Genomic DNA, 25499 nt, shown 5'->3' with positions numbered 1-25499 from the left:
TCAGTGACCGTATGGCTCTAAGTTAAAAAAAAAAAAAAAAAGTTCTTCCAAATAGTTAAAATTATTGGTCGTACATAATTAGTCAGAACAAGAGAAATACATTACAAATCATATTAAATAATTTATAGAATAAAAAGTAAAATTGTATTGGAAATATAGCTCTGATTTGTCTGAATGTATGTCCCCACCAAATACCATGTTGAATTGTAACCTCAGTGTTGCAGGTGGGGCCTGTTGAGAAGTGTTTGGGTCATGGGGGCGGATCCCTCATGGCTTGGTGCTGTTCTTGTCATTGTGAATGAGTTCTCAGGAGATCTAGTTTTTAAAGTGTGGTGCCTCCCGGCCAACCCCTCTTGCTACTGTTTTCACCATGTGAGATGCCTGGTCCTCCTTTGCCTTCTCTTATCAGTAAAAGCTTCTTGTGGCCTCTCCAGAAGCTGACCAGATGCCTGCACCATACTTCCTGTACAACCTGCAGGATGGTGAGCCTATTAAACCTCTTTTCTTTATAAACTACACAGTCTCAGATACTTACAGCAACACAAGAATGACCTAATGCAGTCTCTCAGATAGATATGGTTTTTTTCTCTTTTTCTTTTTTTTTTTAGACAGAGTCTTGCTCTGCAGCCAGGCTGGAGTACAGTGGCGCCATCTCAGCTCACTGCAACCTCTGACTCCCTGGTTCAAGTGATTACCCTGCCTCAGCCTCCCAAGTAGCCAGGATTACAAGCATGCACCACCACGCCCAGCTAATTTTTGTATTTATAGTAGAGACAGGTTTCACCATGTTGGCCAGGGTGTTCTCGAACTCATGACCTCATGATCCGCCTGCCTCAGCCTCCCAAAGTGCTGGGATTACAGGTGTGAGCCACTGCGCCCAGCTGGTTTCTTTTTATTCAATTAATTCATATATCCATTAAAAGAATGCCACTTAATGCTAGCACAAGAAGAGTTCAGCATCAGTATTAATATTCTTTTAAATATAAGCATGAAGAAAATATGTTCACATAAATACACAGACGTGGATGGAAGGGTTTACTTATAGCAACATGGCTCAGTTCTTTCAACTCCCTCTAAGGTATATGTTAAAAATTACATAGTGGTTTATCATGAAATATTCAATCTTGTTGAAAACAACCTGAATTGTGAAGGATTTGTTACCTAGTGATTAGCAACCTTCACTTGCTCTAAAGAACAACATAGTTAAATTTGTCTGTTTCTCTCTTTTTTTTTTGGCAAATGTTTTTTCACCTTTGAGTAACCATCATTATAATATCAGAGCTAGCAAAAGCTAGGTCTTTCTTCTGAAGAGCAGAAGGATGTGTAAAAAGAATGGGAAAGAACAACCTGCTTTAGAGGTATCTTTTCAGCAAGATCAAACTTCAGAAAGTTTGAATGTATGATCCATATGAAAGGTGAAGTTCTGGGCATTGACTCTCTCAAAATTGTCCATGTGCCTCTGAGCCCCTCGGAGTCATCAGGGATCCCCAAATGCATATGACACCCAGCTCTGGATACGGCTGCCTGCCTCCACTCCAAAATGCATCTGAGAGAGCTGTGGCCAAAAATGAAGTGCTAGTGAACATCCTGGACCCTTGGAAGAGGAAGGTGATTTAGAAGGAAAAAAATCAGATTTTTAACAATAGAAGAAAAAGAGAAAAAAAGATTAGAGAAATGGAGAAAAATAACTAAATTACAAACCTAAGTAGTGATATAATTTTTTAGTTTAATGCACATGTTGTATTTGAATATAATTTGGCCAGGCATGGTGGCTCATGCCTGTAATCCCAGCACTTTGGGAGGCCGAGGCAGGTGGATCACCTGAGGTCATTAGTTCGAGACAAGCCTGGCCAATATGGCAAAACCCCATCTCAACTAAAAATACAAAAAGTAGCCTGGCATGGTGGTACTCATCTGTAATCCCAGCTACTCGGGAGGCTGAGGTGGGAGAATCATTTGAACTCGGGAGGCAGAGGTTGTAGTGAGCTGAGATCACGCCACTGCACTCCAGCCTGGGTGACAGAGTGAGACTCCATCTCAAATATATATACATTATATATATATATTATATATACACATTATATATATTATATATACATTATATACAATATATATACATTATATATAATATATACATTATATACATATATACATAATGTATATATACATTATATACATATATACATAATGTATATATACATTATATACATATATACATTATACATTATATATACACACGCATATTATATATATATATACACATTATATATATATATATATATAGAGAGAGAGAGAGTTTCTATGTTGTATTTAATAATAATCACTACCCTTAGCCAAGCTGACACTATGTGGCAGACACCATGCATTTTACATGCACTGCTTTGTTTGTATTCATAGCAATGCTATGAGGATGGTACTCATCATTCTCATTTTATAGATGAAGAAAGTTGGGGTTGAGAATGCAAGGTACATGCCTAAGGTTATACAGCTGGAGGCAACCAATATGGGTATTGAAGCCAATTTGCTTTGCTGCAAAGCCCCAGCATTACTTCTGCCTTTGTGTTTTTGATCATATTAGATTTAGGACTATGGATGGACCATAGTCCATCCAGAAGAATGAATCATCTGTGTTTTTACTTTGATCTAAAATATGTTCGAAACTGTCACAATTCTCAAGCACATGCCTTTACACCCACACAATTAACAACTCAACAACTTGAGAATTTATGTAGCCTAATTACCTTTTGGAAAAACTAAGAATATTTCTTTGTAACTTAAATCAAATTGCCTAAATCAAGAAAAAAATTCGTGTTAACTCAAAATGATTTAAGAATACAAATACTCTCATCATTTGTTTTAGTTCACTGAAAATTGGCTTGCTTTAGGGTATACCACAGAAAACCAAATTGGCTGAACCTAAATTAGGATACTTTTACTCATTCCTTGGAATTATATTAAAAACTCCAAAATTTAAATAAGTTTTCTGTTTCCAGTGACATGTATAATTTTACTCATTCGTACTTCTTCACAGCCCTAAACTTTATAGCATATATTAAACTTGGAAATTCAGAATGTAGATTCTATACAATTTAATCAGTTTCACAGCTGAAAACTTTAAACTCTCCCACAAGCATATAAGGGAATTGTTCAGAAGCAGAGTACAGAAATACAAAAGGCTGTGAATAGAATAAAAATTTAATTATTTGCTTTGAATGATAGACCCTTGATTGCATTATATTCAACCTTCTTAGAAAACTGGCAGGTTTTCTTTATTACCCCTTCTGGAATCTCTCAGTGGGACATAAAGGAGCAAAGAGATTTAACAGCAAAGAGCAAAAGCTAAAGTTGTAAAGATTCTATCATTGAACTCTCTACGTATATGCCTCCTCATTTTCTTTATATGAATGCCATTGTTCGAGCAGGTCACAACTATTTCTATTAAAGTTAAAACCAAGCCTTCTTTGAACTTCCAATAAAATAAGGTCTGACAGCTCATTTGAAAACAATCCATCTTTTATTAATTATCTTGACTAGAAGATGGCATTGAAATCTGGTAATATTTGTACTAAGTAATATTTGTTACAGGCAGTACAAAAATTTGCAAATAAGGAGTCATTTGGCAGAAAGATACCTATCTCATATCTCTAAATACTCTCAAACGAGTAAGAAAGTAAAAAGGGAAAATGTTTTCAATTTATATTCTGGATATTTTATGCAGGGTATCTATTTTAGGCCTTATTAAGTCTCCTGGTCAATCACAAAAGGAAATGTATTCATTATAAAAAAAATGGATTCTGGTTGTACAATAAAGAACATGATAGAGCAATTTGCCCTAACTTTTAAGTGGCTGTAGTGTTAAAGTCTGTTGAATCCATAGGAAATTTATGACAACTCTCTGCTGTTTTCTCACACCTTTCTCATGTCAGTTACCTTACACCTCTCTCACACCAAACAATATTTCATTCTTTTACATGGGCTATTTTCAATTATGCTTAATTATGCATAATTTAAAAGTTCACGATTTAGCATCTAGTCAAATATAATGCTAGATAGCCCAAATCCATGTCATCTCCATGTGCCCTGAGTACTGACTACTGACTTCCCTGCCCTCAATTTTTTTTTCCATTGCTGCCAGTCATCATCTTTATGAAGGCCAATTCCAATCATGTCAGTCCCCTGCTCATAAAGAACAGAAGTCCCCAACATTTACAAAAGGATATGAATCAATTGTAGCTGAACTTATCTTGAGCATTCCAAGTCAGCATATAAAACCATAAGGTGCTAATTCATTCATGCTTGAAGGACATAACAATTAATCCATAGACGATTATGCACACACGTATGTTTACGCACACAGTAAACAGTAGAAGTACCTTTATCCTTTTTACTATAAAAGTGCATTATTTTTATGTGAGAACTCAAAAAATGATACACCCAATTCTTAAACTTTTTTAAAAAAATAAAAAAGAATTAAACTTGTATTCCTTTGTCAATCTTTTGACATATGGCCAAGGCCTTTGACTCTGGGTGAACTAATTGGAATTGCAAGTCATCTAACTTACAGAAACTTTACCCATAGGCATGGACTTAACTGCAATTAGACCAAGAACACAAAGACACTTGCAAAGAAATCCCACAGCAGAATTATTCTAGGTTTTACAGCTTCCCCCCAAATTTTGAAAGTTGTTATACCCACATTTAATTCATCTGAAATGTTTTAACTTGATTGTCCTATATTGATGATGTTATAAATATTCAGCTTGCTTTTACAGAAGCAAGTCTGTCTCTTTTTGCACTTACAGTTCATCAGTTCATGAAGGTAGGCATAGAACTCAAGGGTGTAAGGGACAAACTTGAAGGTAGCATCCTTGCCTCAGGCATTGAGCTCTTGGGTTCAGCAGTCAACAAGCTTTATTGGGGTAATGCAGAGCAGTACTATAAGCTGTCAGTGGTAACTAAGAGAGATTTTAGTCACTGGAGATCTGAGTCCCAATCCTAACCACATTTATCAGTTCTGTCCTCTTCACTAAATCATGAATCTTTATTTCCTCATCCATAGAGTGGATATAAACATCAACCTATCTCCTGGGTTTCTTAAAAGTTTCAAATAAGGCCGGGCATGGTGGTTTACACCTGTAATCCCAGCACTTTGGGAGGCTGAGGCGGGCGGATCACCAGGTCAGGAGGTTGAGACCATTCTGGCTAACATGGTGAAAGGCCATCTCTACAAAAAATATAAAAAAATTCGCCGAGCATAGTGGTGCGCATCTATAGTCCCGGATACTCGGGAGGCTGAGGCAAGAGAATCACTTGAACACAGGAGGTGGAGGTTGCAGTGAGCCCAGATTCAACTGCACTCCAGCCTGGGCGACAGAAAGAGGCTCTGTCTCAAAGAAAAAAAAAGTTTCAAATAAGGCTATATCCGAGAATACATTCAGAAGTGTAAAATGACATTAGTGTCACTTTACATTTTACATTCCATGAAATTCAAGCTCTTCAGGTTTCATCTCCAGTATATCTTCATCTGGTCTAAACTACTCCACAAATCCTGTGTCTCTTTCTCTTCCTTCCTTCCTTCCCCATCCCTCTCACCTCAGTCCACCCTAGGATTCTCCCTTCTCTTACAGACATTCAAATTCTGGCCAAATAAGGCAGTTTATAGTTCCAAGACTATAACCTATGTTTTCACCTGCATGATTCATGCTGTCTTGGCAAAGCAAATGTAAACATCCCTCTTCATTTTTAAAGAAACCCTACTCATTCTTCCAAGCCCAGCTAAAATACCAGCCATTCTATGAAACCTATTCACTTTCTCCTGCCTGAATAATTCTCTCCTACTCTTCACTATCTCTGCAACTCTGAGTCATGCCTTGCATTCTGCCCAGTATTAGAGTTATTTATAAATATATATCTCTCCCCCACTGGAGGGTTCCTTGAAAGCAAGAAAAAATATTTCTCTTTGAGTCTTTCTTCACATGGCCCAGCACATAGTAGGAATTCTCAAACAGTTCTGGAGTACAACAGTTGGATTAGCTGTGAATGATTACTGAAATATTCAATGTTGCTTTTCCTTGAGTTGTTTTGGCTCCATGATCATATGAACAAACTTATATATGCAGGAAGATATAGATTAAATGCATGAATTTTCAACCCATTTATTGTGGGTGAAATTATACTGTTTCTATACCTTACTTGATGAAGGACATATAACCATTATAAACTTACTTCTCTTTTAGTTGAGAAGTCATCAGTCAAGATACTCTTCCCTACTTCCCACTTCTCTTGTATTCCCTTGCCCCCAATTTAAATATTTCCCTTTTCTCACATTTAAATTACATCCTGCCAAACCTGCCAGTAATCTGCCCTAACATGAAAGTCTTTCATTAGTGTGGCAGTTTGCAAAGAATGGTCACAAATTCTTCCCATCCCAGTATGCACACCCCTTTGCAGTATGACTTTGCAGCTTCTCACATCCAGTGGTGGAGTCTATTTTTTCACCCCTTTAATCTTGGCTTATTCATGTGATGTTCTTTGACCAATGAGATATTTAGCAAATGTGATGTAAATTCCGTTTGCTTTTTAGGACTTCTATAACAAATTGCTGCAAACTTGACAACTTAAAACAAAAGAAATTTATTCTCTTGCAGTTTTAGAGGCTAGAAGTCCAAAAATCAAGATGTCCACATGGCCACGTTCCCCCTTAAAGCTGTTAGGGACAATTCATTCGTTGCCTCTTTCTGCTCCTGGTGGTTGTTGGCATTCCTTGGCTTGTGGGTGCAAAACTCTAATCTGTCTTCATCTTCACATGAGTGAAGATGTGAAGATGTGTCTTCTCCTTTGTGTGTCTTCTCTTCTGTGTCAAATCTCTCTCTGACTTTCTCTTAAAAGGACATGCACAGGGCCCATCTGGATAATTTAGGAAGATCTCATGTTGATATCTTTAATTTAATTACATCTGCCAAGGCCCTTTGTCCAAACAAGGTAATATTCACTGGTTCTGGAGGTTAGGATATGGACATATCCTTTTAGGGGAGGCCATTCAATCTACTATACAAGCAAAAACTTTGAAAGGACTTGGCCTTTTCAAGTGGCTTTGTTCTCTTGCAATTCTTAAGAATCCTGAAACTGCCACTGGCGGAACATTAGGTGGACTACAAGACGATGACAGGCACGTGGCCAAGTCATCCCAATGGCCCTAGCTGATACCCAGCCAATATCTGGGAGCATGATTGAAGGCAGGCTAAACTACCCAGCCAAGCTTAGCCACCATCTGCCTATAGAGATGAGCAGAGCTGGTCCAGACAATTTATAGAACCATGAGAAATAATAAATGTTTATTTGAAGTCACTAAGTTTGGAGGTAATCTGCAAAAGCTAACTGATTCAATTTGCCTTTTATCATTGTTTAAATTTTGTCTTCATTTCTCCTCCTTTTGAAATGGAGCCTGTGTCTCCTTCTCACATGAACCTCTCATGTGGAGAAGGTGATCTAAGAACCTCATGTGTTTTTTCTTTTTTATTTTCAGTGCTTAGAATGCAACTTAAGCCTTGCTGATTCTGATTCGAGTTATTTGTTTCAAACTTCTCTAACTTCACTCTGGCTTCCATCCCAAACACTGAATAGATTGAACCCTTTTTAGGGTGAGCATTTTCCTAAGCATGTTCTCACCTTATCTGAATACATCACACTGACCACTCTACTATCCTTCAAAAGATTAGACTTGTGATTTGAGGCACCACCCGTCTGAAAATAACCCCGGATTTTATGGTGGCTGAGAAACAGGCACCTCTGCCAGGGCTGCTTTTATAGCAATGGGTACCTGGAGCTGTGGGAACCTCCCTGTCACACCAGGATGGGCAAACAGCTGCAGTTATTCTTCTGTTCATTTAGAAGTGGTAGGATACTTCTGTTGGAAATAGGGATTGCAGTGGCTGGGGAGAAGAAAGGCAGAGAGAGGAAGTGAATGGAAAAAGAATCACCAAATTGTCCAGGAGAGAAATTTTCTGGTAGGGCCTTCAGTCAGGTAACAGAGCAAACAAGGGCTGAGAAGGGGTAGATGAGTAAGAACCAGCCTCAACAGGTAAGCTGCTATATGAACAGGAACCTGTGTGCCTCTCCACCTCCTCATTTCACATTTCTCTTTCCCATTCCTCCTCCTGGCTGGTTGCTCCCCCATCTGATCTCTCAGTCAATGGCACCACCATTCAAATAATCGCTGAAGAGTCATCCTTGAACCCTCTCTTTAGCCTCTCACACCCAACACCAATTCTTGTTTCTACCTTCAAAACGTATCCACATTTCTCCTTTTTTAGACTACCATCTCACCAACCTAGATCAAGCCACCATGCTCCTCATCTGGATCCCTGAATGGCCTTGCAACTGGTTTCTCTGCCTCTGTTCACAATTCTCTTCAATCTGTTCTCCACACAGCAGCAGAATGGGCTTAAAAAGTAAGTCAGATTATGATAACCTCCTGTTCACTATCTTTTAGAGGCATCCCTTTGCCCATAGGGAAAAAATTCAATTTCTTACCTTTCCTGACTCCTGTGTGATTGGGCTCTTGCCCTTCCCTCAATCTACCACTCACCCTGTGTTCAACATGTTACACAGTCAGTGGTTGTGGCATTCTGTGAATATGTGAAGACTCTCCTATCTTTGGAATTGTCCTTTTGCTGGGAGTATTTCACTGTCATCTCTTCAAATGGCACTTAGTCTTATCACAGAATTACAGCTCAGATATCACCTATTCAGGGCAATCTTTCTACCTCTCATAAAGTGGGCAGACCAGTTACTTCCTAGTCAACATCCATCCTGTTCACTTCATTCTTAGATATATTCAATACCTGTAACTATCTGAATTTCTTTATATGTGTATAATTAATTCATTATCTGTTTTTCATCTGTCATTCCACACAAGAATAAACTTTACAAAGGCAGGGACTTTGCCTTGTTTCCTGCTATGCTACTGGAGCCTAACATAACATGTAGCATACAGGACGTAGCCGGTAAATACTTGTGGCGGGAATCAAAAGGCTGATTTAACTCATAGGAAAACCATCCCTATTTTACAGACATGGAAAGTGGTCCATAGATGTTAGCAGATTTGTCTAAGGTCATAGAGTTTGTACAAGGACTTTCCTACTGCACACCCATCCCCAGACCTGTAGAACTATGGCTTGGGATTTTTCTTTTCTTTCCTGCATATCCAGTGCTATAGATCTAATGCTGGTGATTTATTTCTCTCTCCTTTAAAGTAAAAATGCAATTGGATATTTGCTTATTACCCAGCCTGAAAGGATGTATTCATCGTCCTATTCATATTTTAAAATCACATTTCTTTAACAGTAAGTCCTTGAAGGCATGAAAATGAAATATATTTCCTTAGCATAATGTTTTTCTTCTGTGACTTCTGAGTTTAAAGTAATGATTTCTCTGTGTGTGATTTGAACAAATATTCTTCATGTAGATAATCTGAGTAATCAAGCACATGGAAAAATTCTTATACCTTTCAAATATATCTGAAAAAATTTCTAGTAGAAGTTATTCTACTAGATAACTTCTATTCTAATAACTTCTATTCTAGTAGAAGTTATTCTACTAGATAACTTCTATTCTAGTAGAAGTTATTCTACTAGATAACTTCTATTCTAGTAGAAGTTATTCTACTAGATAACTTCTATTCTAGTAGAAGTTATTCTACTAGAAATTTCTACCAAAGCATCAGTTTGGAACAGTATGTTTTTTAAACAGATTGATGAGGCTACGGTACCTGGAACTGTTAGATTCCAGAAAACTAGAGACCACATACGAAGAAGCTGATGTAGAGGGGAAACATAGTGCATACAGATACGGACTTCAGGAGAGGAAATTCCAAGCACCCCTGTATATATGGGTGCTTGGAATTTCCTCTCCTGAAGTCCCTTTCTCTAAATTTTAAAGACTTGCTTCATCGAGCTTCTAAGAACTGCTTTTACAGGCTAGGAATAGGGAGTGAAAGGACAAATTGTTTTGAGACAAAGAGGATAGAGTGATGTGTATAGGAATGCTCTGTGTCAGTCAGTGAGGCAATGAGAGAATCACCGCCCTATAGGCAGATGCTCCATAGAGATCTAACAAAAGCAATGAGATACATCTTTATGTTGCAGAAGGTAGAGAATACAAAATATATCTGAAGAATCCTGGGAGAGAATCCATTTCTGCTGCCTCAGTAGCACTCAGAGAAATAAAATGCAAATTTTCAGTTCTATATCATAATATCAGGTCATTTAGATAATTCTAAGGAAGTCCAGTTAACAGCAGATTTGAGGTTCAGGTTGTAATCAAAGAGAAGTAACACAAAAGATTCATGGGTACAGTAGTGCAGTCTTACATGTTAAGTATAAAATGCCAGCTCTAACTGTATAGTAATTTTAAAACTGGTATTGTGTAGTAAGTTTAAAACTATGTGTTGCAAAATCTTTGTTGTTGTTGTTGTTTTTCCAAGGAAAAAAGTTTAGGTCTTAATTTTTGGGCAATGGGACAGGGTGGTGTTTTTGAGCTTGTGGTGACTGGCTTAGACTAGAGCTTTATGGAAATCAGTCCAACATCCCTGACATATTTTGTATGATCTACACATAACACAGTATAGCATGTTTATAAGTCATTTCTTCTAAGTAAAGTCAATATTCTATATTCCACAAAAGTATCCTATATTTGTGTACTTTGCATATTTATACCGCTCTCAAGTAAATTCCTTGAGGAGAAAGAGCTCTAGAAAATATCACTGAATTTCCTTATATGAAAAAAATCATTACAAAATGTACATTTCTTCACTTAAATGTATACTGACAAGTTTATGACTAATAGGCTTAACTTTTCCATAGAAAAAAACTAAGATTATTATATTTTATGATACGAATTTGAGCTGGAGGAATTTTCTTAACATATAGTCATCTGAGTGATACCATTCTTTAATAGCACTGCATATTAAATTTTACAAAATGTTTTTAAGTGAAAATACAATGTCCAGTGGCTGGCAAATGCTGAAATCATTCCAAATAATTGTGTGGCCTACGTGATTTAAATTGTACTGAAGAGTTATCATCATTCACAATCTACTTAAAAGCATAGCTATCTTACCATAAGTATGGGTTATAAAATAACTTTTTAAAATAAATATGTATCCAATGGGGGAAAAATGGTCCATGCTTTGCTAAGCATTTTTGCCTTTTTTCGTCTTGCCATTGGACAGCTCAGACTATTTGTACAATAGCAAAAAAGACCACTTGGGGGCAATACAGTAATTGTTTTGCTCCATCTCACAGCTATGCAGGCTTCCTTAGTGAAAAAAGATTGCTGTTTCTTCTAAATTTGAAACCACATTTTAATATGTGGAAGGAAAAAGGCTGTATTTCATTTTAAACTTACAATGAATAAATCACGTAAGACAAATGCAAGTCAGATTTTCTCCTGAAGGGAGCAAAAGCCTGTCTTCCTTCAGCAGACAAATTAGTTTTACCTAGTTGGCACATTTGAGGATATTTTATATTTAGAATTTGTCAGCCTTTGAGACAGATCTCAAGGAATAAAGGATATTGTTAATAAAAATCTCAAAAATGATATACATTTAATAAGTTTCAAAATGTACTGGTAAAAACTTTTTTCTATACCCAAAGTAAAAGTGTAAAAAATCATTTAACTTCCCCACTGAGTACATATTCTGTAATAAACTTAAGCATTAAAGCAATTAATTTTTGGAGACAATTACTGCCATTATTTTCACTGTTATTACTTTGCACCCACATACCACTTTGTAAAGGAGTTATTTTTATTACTAATTATTCTTTTCAGCAATTTGATGAGTGGAGTCTCTATTCTAATCCATTTCTCTCTCCCTGAATCTGCTGAATACTAGGTACTATGCCAGGAACTGAAGATTTGTTTCCTACATAAATAAAGAATAAGCATAATCTCTTCTTTTAAGGATGTCAAAAAGATTTAGGCAAGTAGATTTTTCCTCTTGGTTTTTGTTCTCTTGTTTGCTGACTTTATGTGATTTTTTCCTTCCAATATATTTTCCTGTCATCAGAAGATATTTAACATTACCACAGTGATGAAAAACTCAGTTAAGCCTTGTTGTTAAGTCTTAGGGATAAAGATTTATAAAATTAAATTCAATAACTCTCTAGGTCCCTGTACAGAAATGAAAACATTTAGGAAGATTGCAGGGAGTTTTGCCTTAATTCATGGTCCATTTCCCAAAGATCCATCTTAACAACCCTTTCTTGCGTGGAGGGTAGTGAAGAAAGGGAATACAGCTGTTCTGTCTTCGAACATCTTTACGGCTTAGCTGGCTCATCTATTAAAGAAATAATAAGAAACTAAAAAATTAAGATGGTGCTGCTCTCTATGGATGCTTAAAGTGCTTTGAAAGATTGCTTACACTAGACCTCTTTTCCCAGGCTTGGTTTTTACTCTAAACACTTGTTCATTTTATAAACTTGTGATCAGCAAGGTGTAACAGAAATCAGAGTGACATTACTGTGCTGGGCAATGGCAGAAAGAGGAAGAGCCTGCAGAGATTAATTTTTAAGAGCTTCTGTGAAGTTCACGGGCAATGCACTTCTAGGACCCAGTTCAGAGAAACAACACTTGCTCTTTTCAAGTCCTCAACCGGGCCCCATCCTCATCCCAGCATATAACTTCCCTTGATGGCCCCAGGGAGAAGCAGGCTGTGAACAGGACAGGAGAAGGGGAGGAGCTGAGAAGGGAAACATACATTCTATCCTCCAAAGTACTATTGAGTAACTTTTCCATCTTTCAAGCATCCAGAAGGAGGGAAGAAGGAATGAACTTACCTCACCTGATTTCACACTGAAATCCCTGAGTATTAGCTCACCTCCATTTTTCTGGATATATAATTAACATGCGTACTGATTTTCTAGTATTAAAGGCAATAATAATCAGCAAATTTATTCATTAGTGTTAGGTTTTACCTTTACATTGTCATTATAAAATACATTAGATATATGTAGGTATATATATGTGTGTATATATATATATACACCTATATAAAGCATTATTTTAGTTAATTATATTTGCATATATCTATGCATTCATTACCCTAGTTCAGAAGAGAAAATATGCTTGAATTAACAATGATGGAATATGTAAATCCATAATACTATCTTCTGTTGTAAAACCTGCTCTTAAATCATATTTTCCCCAAATGGCAGTTTTTAATAAGTTATTATTAATAAAGTACCTTTAATTAAAATAAGGATGATAGACAATGATTCATTGATAAACATTTTTGAGCGTCTGCCATGCAACAGGAATTCTGTGAGGCTCTGGAAATGCAAACACATTGCTTGCCTTTTTGAGTCTTAGAGTCATCTGCTTAAGTTATCATTTTGGCCAAATAAAGATGATCATCATTAATGAATAGTTTTCTTTACATTTAGGATAATCATCCAAGTTCAGCCTTCAGAATTAATGAATGTACAAAATGACCTGACAATTTTTTTAATAGAACCAAGTTGGGAATGAAGGAATGAATGACTGAGTGAATGAACTGCTTTTTAAAAAGACACAAATTTGATATAAAGAGTATTAGTGCAATCTAACATCGATGTGGGCTGATTACTTTGCAGTTATTATAAAAGTTTTTAAAGTAAGTCAGCTTTGGTCACAAGTTTATTCAATTACATGCTGGTTATTTATAATTTCTATTTATATAAAATCATACTTTAAAATGAACACCCTGATGCAATTTTAAAATTTAATTCAAGCAAAAGTAGGTTAAGTAATACATCAACTCTTTTTACAAACTCTCAGGAGAAGACTTTTATTCACATTCTTTCTACAGCTGACATAAATCTCCCAGGCCTAGCGAAGGGCCAGATGCTCAGTCAAAAGCCTTTTACAAGGTCTGCTTCATAGCCTGCAGTTTTGGACATAAAATGAAGATCGGGAGAAGAATACTTCCTAAGGTTGAAAAACCATACTGTCACTTTATACCTTCTTCCAAAGACATTACTCATTTTTACCTTGGGAATATATAAGCGATCTCACCCAACATTATCAAAGGCAGTGCATAAATATTGACGACAAATGAGGCTAACTTCATCCCTGCAACTGTGTCATGTTTCCAAAATGAATAAGGGATATATGCATCTTTTTAAAAGGAATCTTGTACATAACACCATTCCTCTCTTTGCCACAGTTCTCCTCTGCCCTCTGTGCACATTTGCTGATTGTACTGATGTGACAGGGAACTGCAGGCACTGGAGATGGAAGAATGGTCCCCTGAAGGCCAGTGCAGTGGTGGTAGAGAGCTGGTGATTTAGAACTCACAAATCTGACTTGAAAAAAGGCTACGGCATCCCAGATTTCCCTATCTCTGTCAAAGTGGCCCTTATCCAGAAATTCAGATTATGACATCTGTCTCTTGCATTTACTGGAAAACAAATGATCATTTATAGAATATTTACCTATATCATGTATATATCATTGCAAAGTAGAGTGGCTGGCTTATAGCAGTTAGGGATAAAGTAGACTCAGGCAATTTCTTCATGCAGTTAAAATTTTTTAAATGACCTTTGATTCAATTCAATCGAAGAGACATTTATAGGGAGCTGATTATATGCAAGGAATCATCTTCATATAACTTTATATCTGATGTCAAATATGGAATAGCAATAAATCTAACATCTTCAAATATGGAATAGCAACAAATCTAACATCTTCAAATATGGGATGGCTGATCAAACAATGAATTAATTTAATTTATGTCTTGACTGGACAAAACAAGGCTTTGGACAAGCTTTTCTGCCAGAAGTCACAAATCTCTTTAGCAATACATTTTCATAAAAACAGTCAGTCAACTATGGTCAGAAGTATAAAGAATCTTCAGACATCATAAAAAGTTACAGATACTACAGTTGCCTCTCTGTTGGGTAACTTATTTTGTGATTTACAATGGATGAAGGGATGACTTGTGACTTTTTGCTCTAAGAACCAAATTTAAATTTATGACATTTCTTGCAGTTAATCTATATGACCTGTGTTTTAAGACAGACATAGACGCATTTAACCAAAAGTTATAGTTAGAATATTTGTGAAAGAGTTTTACTCGTGAATTTATAGATACAAACTTAAGTGTTTTATAATTAAGTAGAGAGCTTTTTAAGGGAAGACATTTTTAAATAAAATATTTCTTAAAATTGGATTTATTATACTCATCAAGTAAATGATATTATCTTAACAACAACAAATAGAGTTGATTTAAAATCAGATCAAATGGTATAGTAAGCAAATATTACATTTGCAATTTTTTTCCCTTTCACAACTTCCTCTGCTTTTAGGTTTGAACATCCTTAGGAAACATCTAACACTTAAATTTTTAAGTATTTTATTCTGTAGAAGGGCATTAAAAATAGTTTACAAAGCTTCTATTTTCCATTATTCCTCAAATTTGCATTTCTTGATATTTTTTTACTCTCTCCAAAGCTTTAACAGATAAAGTATCTCAGCAGAAGACCCAATTGGAAATAAATGAGCTCATAGTTATATCTGTTATTGCCTTCGTACCTTCTTTAGCTGCCAGAATGTTCTATAAATGTTCACTGATAACTAGTTTAGTGGGCTTGCCTCATCACACAGTACATAAATCACTACTCATTTAACCAAGTCATTTGGGCTTTGAATTCAGGACTCAGTACACACACACATGCACACACACACACACACACAAAATTGTGTTTTGTGGAATTTAAGAACAGTGTTTAATAACATGCTGGTATAGCGTGGGTAGTTTTTAAAGTGGGTTTTGGTTTTGTCCTCCACATTGGCAGTGAGAAGTTTCTGTGTATTTTTTCACATCTAAAAATACCAGGAGAAAGCAGTATTTCTGAGGATGGTTAAGTAATTCAACAGATGAGTTATAATCTATTTGTTTTAACTGAAATAACAAGTACATCAGTTGAAGGGTAAATAAATATCCTCTTGTTTTCTGAAACTTATCTGTATTATCAAGCCTAACTTTGAACTAGTAAGGAAACAATTGCTTTCTCCACATTGACCCAGGAAGCTGCACTACCTCCCTCTGAGAGGAGATAACAGTATTGTTCAGAATAATCAGGCAAGATCTTGAAAAGATAAATCCCAAGGAGAGGATGAAAATGACAAGAACTGCCTGCTTTCCTGTGCTACAACTGCAGCTTGCATCTGTCTCACAGAAAAAGACAAAAATATGAATAAGAAATAGTGAATAAAGCATGAAAATCTAAAGAAAACCAGATCACAAGGAAATTTCTTTTTTCATGATTAATTTTCAGGAAATACATAAATAAAAACTATCATAAAAATTAGCCTGTTATTTGTATCAGGGTACGGGGAGCCGCACTTATGTAAAAAGAGGAAAAATACTTTAAAATTTATTTAAAATACCTAAGAGCTTCAGTTTCCTGTTAAGATGATTCACTAGCCCAGGTGAAATGAGAACGAAGCAAGAATTTGATAACAAAGAACAAATAACAAATACCTCTCTGAAAGGGATTCTAGAGCTATTGTGAACTGGTCTGACCAGTGGTAGCCATGGTCAGGGATAAGTGGAGTTGGGGGAGGGGAGTTGTTGGAGGCTACTTGAGATGACAGGCTGAAGGAAAATATTTTCGTTTTCCTCCTAACTCTCCCCTGTCTTCCTGTAGGACAATCATTGGTTGTTCCTTCCTTGTTAAGGACACTAAGCCCAGGCCCAGGATTCAGATTGCTGAATTACTTGGGAGAAAGGAGGAAAAAATGTATGGAGTTACTGGTCACATGTGGCATTCACTCCTCCACCCTACTGTCTGTCAACCTTCAGGCTTGATGACGTATAATGGAGGAAGGTGTGCTTCCTCTCAGTGCTTTTATGCCTAAGAGAGTTTAGGGGGTGAAATTCTGACCAGGGAAGTTACCTGGCTACAAAGGGAAGTGACCAAAAGTGGTTTCTTCATGTTTGGAGCACATTCTCTCCCTTCTCCTTGGATTCACCTGAAAGGACTGACCTTCCCCAAACATCATACTAGCTGGAATAAGTAATGTCTGCAGGAGGACTTAAGCTCAAAGGACAAAATAGAGAATGCACAAAAAATACAGCTACTTCAAAAGAAAGGCAACAAACTGAACAATATATATCATGCCACCAAAACTGATAGACGAGGAATTTAAAATAAGCATGCCAGCAATATACTCAAGGAAATAATGGAAGATAGTAACAAAATGTGAAAAAGAAGTCATTAAAAAGAACAAAGGAAATACGGTAAAAAATATTAGAAGTAAATAAAAATATACATAGTTTTTAAGTGAAGGGGCATGAGCATTTAAGTTATACATGCAGCATTAAATAACTGAAATACAAGAAACAACGGATGAGATAGCAGCAAAGCTATAGTGTAAGAAGGATTTTTATATAATTTGGATATTTGCCCCCTCCAAATCTCATGTTGAAATATGATCCCCAATACTGGAGGTGGGGCCTGCTGGGAGGTATTTGGGTTGAAGGTGCGGATCATTCATGAATGGCTTGGTGCCTTCCCTGTGGTGAGTTCTCCCTCTATTAGTTCACAGGAGAGCTTGGTTTAAGAGCCTGGCATCTCTCTTGCTCCCTCTCTCACTATGTGACATGCCTGCTCCCACTTTGCCTTCCACCATAAGTGGAAGCTTCTTGAGGCCTCACCAGAAACCAAGCAGATGCTGGTTCCATGCTTGTACAGCCTGCAGAACCATGAACTAAATAAACATTTTTCTTTATACATTTCCCAGCCTCAGGTGTTCCTTTATAGCAATGCCAAAATGGACTGACACAGATTGTATGATTCGAAAGATAAGATTGAAGCACTGTCTTAGAAAACAGAAATGCTTCCAGAAAGCAGATAAGAAAAGCCAAATAATACAAATAGAAATGGAAGGATCAAATCTAGTCAACAGAAGAAGGAAGAATAAAAACAGTGAGCAAAAATATTTCAAGAAATCATGAAAATAAATTGTTGGAATTAAAGATTAAAGACATCAGACCCAAACTGGCAACACTCAAATAATAAAAGAAAGAAATCCAGGAGGGCATTGTAAACAATGTGGGGAAGTAAGGTCGGTAAGTGTCTTGATAAAGTTTTGTTTTGTTTTTGAGGGAAAAAAGACCAAAAAAAGGAACAAGTGATTATTTCAACTAAAACTAAAAATCTACATTGTGATAATGGGATTTGGGGACGTGGTACAGAGACCAAAAGAGTCTTGAGAAGGCAAGGCTGGGAAGCAGATAGAGATATTGAAAAGTCTAAGAAATCATAGGAAAACATAAACATGAGTACATGTTTTAAATTAACAGTGAGCACTGTGTGTTATATATGTAAAGAATGCACAACTTTTAAACTTACAGAAGAATATTTAAGCTTTTCAGTGAAAAAGCGAAGTTTAAGAGGAGAAAAAGAAAGCATACAAAATAAAAAAATAAGACGGCAGAAATGAATTCTAACAATTTGCTCATGCCTTCTCCTTGAGGTAGAAGATTTTCCAAAATTCAAAATTCAATTTATGAAGGTAAATTCTGAAAAAAATCAAGTTCAGTCATTTTTTAATCTGTTGAAACTATGAGACCCTATGCATTCTTTCAGTTTCTTTCTATTTCCTCTTTGTGATACACAGAATAAAATACTGTAAAATCAAAATTTCTTTAAAATCTATCAAACATATTGTCACTAGATCTCATTTTCAGCCAAATTGACCTGAGCTACCTTTTATAACTTACTAAACTTTTGGGGATTATTATTAAGATCTTCCCTGAAATCTTCCTTATTATCCTTTATGTCATAGCTTGCTATATTAGGCACACTTGAGAGCTTTATTTTTCACTCAGCAAATATTCTATATTGACTGGTGTAATCAACTAGCATTATGCTTCCTAAGGGTGAAGCAAAAAGCACAAAGGCAAAATTGTATTTTCATTTGTTGCCTTGACTATATTTTTCTCGAATAAGTGAAAAATTAAGAAAAACAGTATAGCTGTGAACTAGTTCTGTAATAAGTAGATCAAAGAATTGAACTATCATGATGAATTGAGAAAAAAGAATGTAGCCTTTGTGATCCCTAGTGAATTAAGCTGCTTCCAGTTCCTTTTTAAACCTGCACCTATTAAGTGAAAATCTTTTCTTGCAGCAATAAAAAAGATGTGATCTTTATTCAATGGGATTTGATAACCATAAAAGTGGGAAAATGGCAGCTAACTCACTTTATTTTACTTCAGTGTACTTACGTGAAATAATAGCTTCAACCGAGAGCTTACCTTGATAGTGAAGCGTTTTTTCTTTGGTGGGTTCCAAACTGTGCCAGTTGAATGAATGAATGCACGCAAAGGGGTTAAGGATGTCACCAACACATACGCTTTAAGAATCACAGATAGATCTTCAGCTCGAAAGATTGTTTCATGTGGAGCAAGGACTGTCGTTTCATTCCTAAAAAAAAATAAAACAACATAGTTAGCATTCCATAATGTAGGGTTGAGTATATAATTTGTAAATTACCTACAAGCTTTGTAAACTGCTTCTATCCTTCATAGGACGCCCGCCTTCAGTGTGTGGGTTTCCTTGAACAATTTCAATTGCTTATTAGCATCACCACCAGGTGGTGGAGAGGTACAGAGAGGAGTCAAATTGGTAATAGTTTCCCACTCTGGCAGATTTAATCGAAGTATTTTTAAAAAGTAAGAAAGGTGGCTGAGCATAGTGGCTTATGCCTATAATCCCGGCACTTTGGGAGGCCAAGACGAGGGGGGATGATGAGCTCAGGAGTTCGAGACCAGCCTGGCCAACATAGTGAAACCCCGTCTCTACTAAAAATACAAAAATTAGCCGAGCATGGTGGCATGGGCCTGTAGTCCCAGCTACTTGGGAGGCTGAGGCAGGAGAATCACTTGAACCTGGGAGGCGGAGGTTGCAGTGAGCCGAGATTGCATCACTGCACTTCAGCTTGGGCAACAGAGTGAGACTTTGTCTCAAATAAATTAATTAATTAATCAAATTAAATAAAAAGGTGGAAAGGTAGTATGTAGAATAAAGTTGAATTCAAAAAATAAATATATAAATTAGTCACGTTACCCATGACCTCAGATGCATGGTACCACTGCAACAAAAGTGATATAAATTACAGTTTGGGTGAAACTTTCTAAAAGCGTCTACCTCTGCCTACCTTTGCTCTATTTTTTCTTCTCTGGAAAAACACGTTACGTTTTTAAATAGTGGACAGGTCACCAAGAATATGCAAAAATACTTTCCCCACTAGTTCAATCTTACCTAATGTCCCTACTCCCAGATAATGAAGAGTTAACTTAAGGGATGACATATTAAAAAATAAAAAAAATAAAAAAAAACACTTCAGGCTACAAAGGAAAAGTAACACCAGTTTAATATTTTGTAATGAAACAAATATGCTTTCATCATAAATGATACCAAAATGTATATTTGCTTTTCTACATCATAATTCTAAATGTTAAATATCTAAGTTTGATCAATGAAAGGATTGTGCTTTATATATATATATATATATTTGAGACAAGGTCTTGCTGTCACTCAGGCTGGAGTGAAGTGGTGCAATCACAGCTCACTGCAGCCTCCACTTCAAGGGCTCAATTGGTTCTCCTGCCTCAGCCTCCAGAGTAGCTGAGACTACAGGCACGCACCACTGTGCCTGGCTAATTTTTCTATTTTTTGCATAGACGGATTCTCACTATGTTGCTCAGGCTGGTATTGAACTCCTGGGCTTAAGTAATCCTCCTGCCTTGACCTCCCAAAGCACTGGGATTCCAGGCATGAGCCTGGCCTACTTTAAACTTTAAAATTCTAGGTTGGTGCAATATGCATACGATTCTTCAATAAATACTATTAACTGTTTAAATACTACTTAATAATTATAAAATTAGATGAGGCAAACTTATTTGTGTCTTGGATAAGATAATTAAAACCTCTTAATTTTTAACTATAATTTATCTACATTATAAAATCCTTTCCCGGGAGGAAACTTGGATAACTTGATACACAGCAGATGCTTTCTTAGATGCTAAGAGCCATAAAAAAAAAATAGCAGAAAAAAATACATCCAGCCATATTCACAGTCTAAGGCAAAGTCATTTGAGTATAAAATGGAAGTTAAAATTTTATGGTTTGCATTGTCAAGGTTTGAAATTCAATTTCCTTTAATGTAACTTATTAGATAAGAGTCCAATTTACCCAAATGTTTATTTTCTGGGAGGACAGGTTTGAATTAATGTAGAAGAAACTCAATGATGACATTCTTTATTTAAAAAGGAGAGCTGAAAATTTATGTAAGAGAAACTAATAATTCACACATGTGAACCCCCCATTTCTGTTCTGCGCTTTTCTCTTGTTAGCTGTCTCCTACAATGCATGCTGGCTATAACAATTCAAAATGATTAGCTTACAGCTGTTCACGTCTCCAGTCCCCTGGTTTCCACATACGTGGCTTCACTGTTTTCAAAAGCTGACTCGAAGTACTCGGCTTTAATTGTATTCCCTGATCCAAACACACAGAGGGACTCACTGGAAGTTGCAATTCTGAAAAGATTCAAGAGAGCAGAAGACAGTCATTTTATTGTTTCTTTTTGGAACTGCTTTGAAAATAGAGTATGCTGTATTAAACTGCAGGGTACATGAGAAATATGCAACCATTTTTCTCCCCATTCTGAATCAAAATTGGATCCAGTAAGTACCAGTGCATATTTAGAGAGGCCTTTGTTTGCCATATGTTCTCTTACTACAGAGGAGGAAAACAATTGTAATAATTGATTTCATTTTCTTGCTCAGAAGGGGAGGTAGATACAATGTCTCTAACTGTCCAACATCAAGTTGATCTATCCTACAAAGCTAAGGGATGCATTCTCAATGAGGGGGTGGTGGCTGCAAGAGCAGACTTTTGTTTGTGATGAGAATATTACACAGAAAACTTGAGCTGATTTCCTGACAATACAATGCTGATATACTAAAGTTTGTTATGCTTCGTGACCTTGGGAATCTCAACAACAGGATTTTATTGTCCTATAAAATATTAATTATTGGGTTTTAAGGTATATAAAAATAAAGAACAATAATAATGGTTTACTTAAGAACACTCATATTGACATGCTTAAAAATAAAGGTATTGCATATACATGATTACAAAAATCAAATATTACAGAAAGCAATCAAATAAGCAGAAAAAGCATCCTCCAATTCACTTCTATCTAGAATCTCTTCCCACCAAAAACCAATGCTTACATATTAACTTGTAAGATCTGAATAAGCACATTGGGTCAGATGCATATATTTCTTCAATATCAAAGTCGATGTAATTAATATAAATATCAATGTATCTACATGAACCGATATATGTAGGTATTTCTGTTTGTTTTTTCAATTATTCAAAAGAGGTGTTATAATAATATATGTCTGGCTTATTTATACCTACTAACCCATCCTGGCATCCTTTCCATATCAGCATATTCGGAGTAATTTCATACATACCTCTTAATAGCTTAGGGTGCTTCATTAAATAAATATACATTTGATTTAGCCATTCTTTATTGTTGTGTATTTACATTATTTTTGTAATGTTTTTCTTTTGCTATTTCAAAAGTACTGCAATGAATACTCTTATACATCTATTTTGGTGTACTTTTACAAGTTTGTCTAGTGGCAGATTTGTATTGGTATGTGTAATTGCCAGGTCAATGGTAAATGCACTGCAAATTTGTTAGACAAGACCAGATTGCCTCCCAAAATGGTTGCTCCAATTTCCACTCTCTCCAACAGTATTTGGAAGTTTTTTTCTTAATCCCAGGTCACAGTGCTTTATTTTTTAATTATATAATTTATCTAGCTCTCAAAATAGAACAAAGCCTTTAAATTATTTTTCCGCTTTGTGCACATTTCATCAATACTAACATAGTCTAACTTAAAACACTTCACACTCTTAAGTAAAAGTCAGCAGAAGTCAAGCTGTTCAATGTATTCCCATATCTCATTATTTAGCACAGAGTGATCTTGCTCCAAAAATGATAACTTATTTGTAAGTTTTCCCTTTTAGTGAAGTTCTAATAAATCATAATAAAGGAAATATTCAAATGGCTTTGGTTTTGGAGGTGATGAATGAACAGCCATTAAGTTAATTTCTTTTCTTGGGAATCACAACTTTTAAAAAGTTGAAGTGTTTATGTAAGCCTTTAAATTTGCAGTAATAAAATACGTGTTCTTAGTTAAAATTTTACTAAATAGAGTTATGTTTTCAGAGTATATTACTGGGACAAGTTTTGTTTCTCCAAGGAGCTGATTTGGAGGCTTCTTTTGTATAGTATGAGAAAAGTATAATTTACTCTGATTTCCCTCTTACCTTGCTGCCAAAAAGCATAGAATTGATTTCAAACCCAAGCACACTTGACATTAAAGAAGCTAGACATACTAAGTTTTGTGCCAAGATAGTATCTCAATGGTTTTGAGGAAGTTGTCAAAAAACATGTCAAAAGAATAAACAATTTTATGTCACTTTTTTCTGGTTTAGCTCAAGTGGAGCCATACATGAAACTGAAGGGGTCCAATACAGGAATTGCCAAGACTATGTCAGATTTCCACATGAATCTCTGAAACTGTGATCGGATAATGGAAATGAATACTGAGCAAAATAACTTTACCTTTATTTTTATATTTATACATATATCAATAAATTGTAGGCTTCCTATTATATTATTCCAGGCTTGCAGTTACTTTTTGTTATTCTAAAAGAAAGAAAAAAGTCTAATTAGCAGTCCCCTCTAAAATTATTCTCATTTAACTTGATTATAGCCAGAACTTAGATATAAGCTTCATTTATATCTTTAAAAGCTGCAAATGCATTTTATGGAATTTTATAAATAATCATGTAAACATTTCAGTGTCCTAGGCTACCATTTAACAGATAAAGGTATGTCTGGAGCACTATTTCTTGTATCTTTCATCTGGCATAGCCTTCAAGGGCTCTCTCAACAGTCCAGTCTAATCCATTTATTACTCCATTCCCCTTCTCCATGGCCCAACCAACACACTCAAAGAGCCTAGAAATCTCCTACAAACAATGCTCAAACGACCTTCTGTTTTTGGAAGGGATTTGGGTGATGAGGCTGTATGACACAGTCTTCCAAATAGCCTAGTTCATTAACATATACTTGTTAAAAATGTTAAAGTAACTTAATATGGAATACCTAGCATGACTCTTTAGGGCTTTCCTGCCCCCATAATATGCAAACTGAATGGAAAATAGATTAAAATGTGAAATACCATATGGTGAATAGTGCTGGACTTTTATTTATTGGCTACTCTTAGCTTATTTTAGAGAGCCCTGAAGCCTGTAACTTTATGGTCAGTAAAGTTTACCCAGAATAAAAGTGAACAATTTGTTAGGGATGCATGAAACCTGCTTTTCAATATCTTTTAATATCTGGTTGGCTAGATACTGAGTGCCTGCTTATGCGGAAAAAGTATTATGAAAATGATGATTAAACCAGAAACAGGAGACCTGGGCTTTCATTTTGGTTCTTGTCAACCAACAATTAATAGGCTTGTGACATTGTTAGGAAGCCTTCTAAAATCCAGAACATAAATCCCATGAATCTTCTGAACTACCCATATCACTGAACACTATACTGACTAAAATAAGTACTAAAATAAGTGCTCAGGAAATATTTGAAATATTTGTTCTAACAATGAACTTGTTTTGGAGGGTTAAGCCAATCTATGGTTAGAGAACAAAATCATATTCCAATGAATTAAAAATATTTTATTTGATTACTTCTTTCCCTTCTATGTGACATATGAGTATATACACCATAGTCAAATATTAAACACTGAAAAAACACTTATACTGGCAAAGATTAGATGCCAAATTTATATTGCATTTGATTTAATGTTTTGCCTTACAACTAATAATTAATAGGGAAGTAATAATAAAAGTATAATTATATTTCACAGATGTTTGAATATTGTCTTGCATTTTGATTTTAGAAAACTAGATTTAGCCAGCATTTTCTTATTTTAAAATTTTCAATAAAGATAAAGGCCTTACTTAATAATTAGCAATTAGTTTTGAGATTAGAAGTGTAAATAAGTACCATTTATGAGTGCATTAATCGTTCCTCCTGCCTGAGGGCATTAATAAGTCTTAGAACTTAGCCTACAGGTATAAAAGCTCTGCAAATATAACATCAGAACTTTCACATATAGCAAATAGAAACTAATATATGCACAAACTGAAGTCATAGCGAGGAAATCACTCTATCAGTCAGGGCCCCAGAAGACAGCAGAGTCAAAGGAGTAACTGAAGAGACTATTAACCATGAGACTATTAAAGAAGGGACTGTTAACGAACACATGGGTGTAGTTCAGGAAAATCAACAAGGGGTAGAGGAGCTCCCCAGGGCCGACGAAATGGGAAGCTTTTACCACTATTAGCCCAGGAAGGAGAAG

At 35.8% G+C, this 25499-nt stretch overlaps 1 protein-coding gene across 2 annotated transcripts in view; it reads right to left on the bottom strand.

Annotated features, from left to right (window-relative positions):
• Positions 1-25499, bottom strand: part of CPED1 (cadherin like and PC-esterase domain containing 1) — a 317314-nt gene that overhangs the window by 186138 nt on the left and 105677 nt on the right. For both annotated transcript variants that reach the window (XM_032761566.2, XM_032761567.2), the window contains 2 exons: positions 21452-21584; positions 19301-19469 (listed from right to left, as the gene is read on the bottom strand). In XM_032761566.2, coding sequence (XP_032617457.1) covers positions 19301-19469; positions 21452-21584 — 302 coding nt within the window. The remainder of the gene's footprint in view (positions 1-19300; positions 19470-21451; positions 21585-25499) is intronic.

The sequence above is a fragment of the Hylobates moloch genome, unplaced genomic scaffold (genome assembly GCF_009828535.3).
Source record: "Hylobates moloch isolate HMO894 unplaced genomic scaffold, HMol_V3 SCAFFOLD_1, whole genome shotgun sequence".
In the NCBI taxonomy this organism is placed as follows: Eukaryota; Metazoa; Chordata; class Mammalia; order Primates; family Hylobatidae; genus Hylobates; species Hylobates moloch.
This window is presented reverse-complemented; position numbering and strand designations above follow the sequence as displayed.